The sequence below is a fragment of the Salvia hispanica genome, chromosome 2 (genome assembly GCF_029641045.1).
Source record: "Salvia hispanica isolate PSC_SH4W2 chromosome 2, Shi_PSC_v1, whole genome shotgun sequence".
NCBI lineage: Eukaryota > Viridiplantae > Streptophyta > Magnoliopsida > Lamiales > Lamiaceae > Salvia > Salvia hispanica.
This window is the reverse complement of record NC_142693.1, coordinates 6,579,417-6,582,457: the sequence shown is the minus strand read 5'-3', so window position 1 is coordinate 6,582,457 and position 3,041 is coordinate 6,579,417. Positions and strand designations below refer to the sequence as shown.

Sequence of the window (3,041 nt, the reverse complement as noted above, 5' to 3'; positions counted from 1 at the left end):
GTGGCATGAGTGTATTCAAAATCTTCTATTCCAAATATTTGAAGTTTAAATGAGAAGTAAAGAATTGTTTAATTGGTTTAGGAATCGATTTATGCATAGTACTCTTTCCATTCCTATCTAGTAAAGAGACATTTTTTTGGCAAAAAATTTAATAAAATTATATAAAGTTAGTTAAATGATAGAAAATAAAATAAGAGAAAAAATAGAGTAGAATTTTTTTTAGAAAAAAGCAAGAGAAAGAAAAAATAAAATAAAAGAGTTCAATTATATTATTTTTACTATAAAACTGAAATGATTCAACAAGGACAATGTAAAAGATAAACTTTATACTAGTAGTTATTTTCTATCCATGTAATGTAATTAATGGCATTTTATGAACCATCTGGTGTATGTATTTAATTATTTTCATTTAAAAAATAGCTGCATTTTATGCAGTTCGTTAATTAGTTATTGAAAAATGGTTTTCGTTTTCACTAGGGATTGGAAAGAGCATTTCAATTAAAATCCGGTCATCGGAATCGGAAAGTCCCACTCAAAAAAAGAAAGGGGTAAGGTATCAACACGCACCCAAACAGACTGCGGTCTCCCGCATATTGATTGACAGCGAAAGATTGAAGAATCTAAGATGGTTTTCTCCAATTACGGTGCGAAATTTTATGTGATGATAGTTTGCGCCGTGTTTTTACTCACTTCCGATCTAGTTCTTGCCAAGTCTCGAACCCCCATCTCTGTATGTCCTGATTCTCCCTTTCTTTTCCCCCCAAAATCTGTGTAATCCGCCTCCTTATTTATCGGTTTATTCACCTTCTTGGCAGGACGCGGAGACTCGACAGAAGAAAAATGATTGCTATGCAGACATTGAGAGGTACTACTTAATTTCTCAAATCCCTAATTTTTCCTTCGTCGGTATTTATGCAGCACTTACGCTTACTTGATTATGTAGAAATTGCTGATGATTTTTTTGTTCTTTAGTTGTTGATTTCACTCGTATCTGATTATTAGTCCAATGGATTTGATCAATAATTTAAATTGCAGCGGATTGTGGGGTGAGCAATGCAAGTCTTCGACTATAGCTAAGGAGAATTGTGCTTTACGATGCCTTTCACCGATTTGTTATGAGCTCATCTACGAGAGTGATCCGGTGAGGGTTTTACCTAACTTACTACCATTTATGAAGAAAAATCACTGATTGTGCTTCTGGTTATGGATTTCTGGTGATGAGTTTATGTGTTTATATAACTTTGCAGCTGGAAGAAGGGGAGAAAGACTTTACTAGGAGTTCGGAGTATAAATATTGCATGCATAGGTAAAATAACTGATGCTCGAAAATTGTTATTGAATATGATGATGCTCAAGGTGTACTGAGGATTTTATGATTTCAAATTGTTGCTGGTTCTTACTTGTCATTGCTTGTGGAGTTATGCACACTGGTTTCTTGTTCGATTCTCTGTGATACTATGTAAAGGATGAGTGTCTCGTGATAAATTGGAAATACTGTGCTTATGCACGACGATCCACTAAATGCACTCCTTGGGAGCTCATACACTCGGTTATCGGATGATGGGAAATTACTAAATAGGGATAACTCTAAGCTTACATTCTCGTGTCCTGTAATTTCGCAAGAAATAGTTGGAAAGATGTTTTCTGCAGAATAATTCTTGTCATTGTTAGTCCAGGTTCCGTAACATCTGTATGCATAATGAAACTTATGATCATGGTCTTTTCTACCAAGGCTATCTTGTTCTGGTATAGCATGTACGGCTTTTTCTTGGGAGGGTGTTTATAGGCATGGCTGTGATTGTGAGAGACAATAAGTCATAGCTGGAGTTGTTTGACAAGGTGAATGAGAACTGAGAAGAGCTTTGCCATAAAAGTGAACTATAAAAAAAGTAAAAAAGTGCATTGGTAAAAAAACAAAATTTCTCTACTTAGTGCAAATTAAGGCTAGTTGTCCTATCCCGGCACACAAATGATGGGTTTTGGCATGCTTGGCACCAAGTAAATTGAACCTATAACTTATTAAGGCAATAGAGTTCGCTACTTGTATATGCAGTGGATGACACAATAAGTGGTAGATGCCATTGTTTTAGGGTTCTACTTAAACATAACCATATGTGATACACATTACAAGGCTGTCTGTGATCTATCACAATAAAAGAGTAGTAAATGTGGGGATGGGAAAAGACATGAGAGAATAAATAAAGAAGGAAGAGGGAAAGCTGAACAATAATAGTTTCAGCTGTTACCAATTTTATGCTTTTAATTATATTAGTTAATCAGTAACTGATGTTAGGCCCTATATAAACCCTTGAGGTTTGGAAGGAAGGGCAGATTATCAATATATATGAATTTTGGCATTTACGCTAGCAAATCCGTGGCCTTCTTTGAAGGAGTATTGTTCATTCAGTCCAAGTGGGCTAACTATCCTATCATCGCCTTTTCATCTCTAACAATATGTTTACTTTGAGGGCACAAAGCTATTAATCTCTGGTTGAGTGTGTTTGTTTATCTTACTAGTAATTCTTTGAATTCAATGGCAGGGCATCTCTCGGAGAAAGCTTAGATGGCATTAGAGGATCATTCAACCATTAGAATGTTTGATGCTTCTCTGGGCAGTAGCAACAAAAGCACTTGTCATCATAGTAATAAGCTCTGCTGTTAATCGGCTTATGTAGCCTCTTTTATCATGTACATTTCGTGAGCAGATTCAGCACTCTGTACACCTCTTTTTCATTGTTTCTTCTCATAAGTAGAGATTTTTTGTGAAGTTTGTAGCAGTGATGGATGGATGTTCAGGCTTGATTTTGCCAATTATAGTTGCTTGTGCCATTATGCGTGTTTGTGTTTGTGTAGGGAGTATATGTGATTGTGATTGTAACTCAAAGAAACAAAAAATGTGTGCAACGGTGAATCAACTACACTGAAATGATATAGGAGATTGATGAATTAACAAGGTTCTGTTTCTGGATTATTATTCTTTTACACTTAGCAAGGTTTTGTGCGATTTGCAAATGGTAATTTATAAATATAATTAATTATTT

The 3,041-nt window shown here is 35.2% G+C and overlaps 1 protein-coding gene across 1 annotated transcript; it reads left to right on the top strand.

Moving 5' to 3' along the window:
* Positions 1-438: 438 nt before the first annotated feature.
* LOC125200542 (uncharacterized) lies at positions 439-2,832 on the top strand. The gene is made up of 5 exons (XM_048098180.2): positions 439-730; positions 816-865; positions 1,036-1,141; positions 1,248-1,306; positions 2,541-2,832. Exons 1-5 carry the CDS (start codon positions 626-628, stop codon positions 2,590-2,592), a joined length of 372 nt encoding a protein of 123 aa, XP_047954137.1. The 5' UTR covers positions 439-625; the 3' UTR covers positions 2,593-2,832.
* Positions 2,833-3,041: the final 209 nt, after the last annotated feature.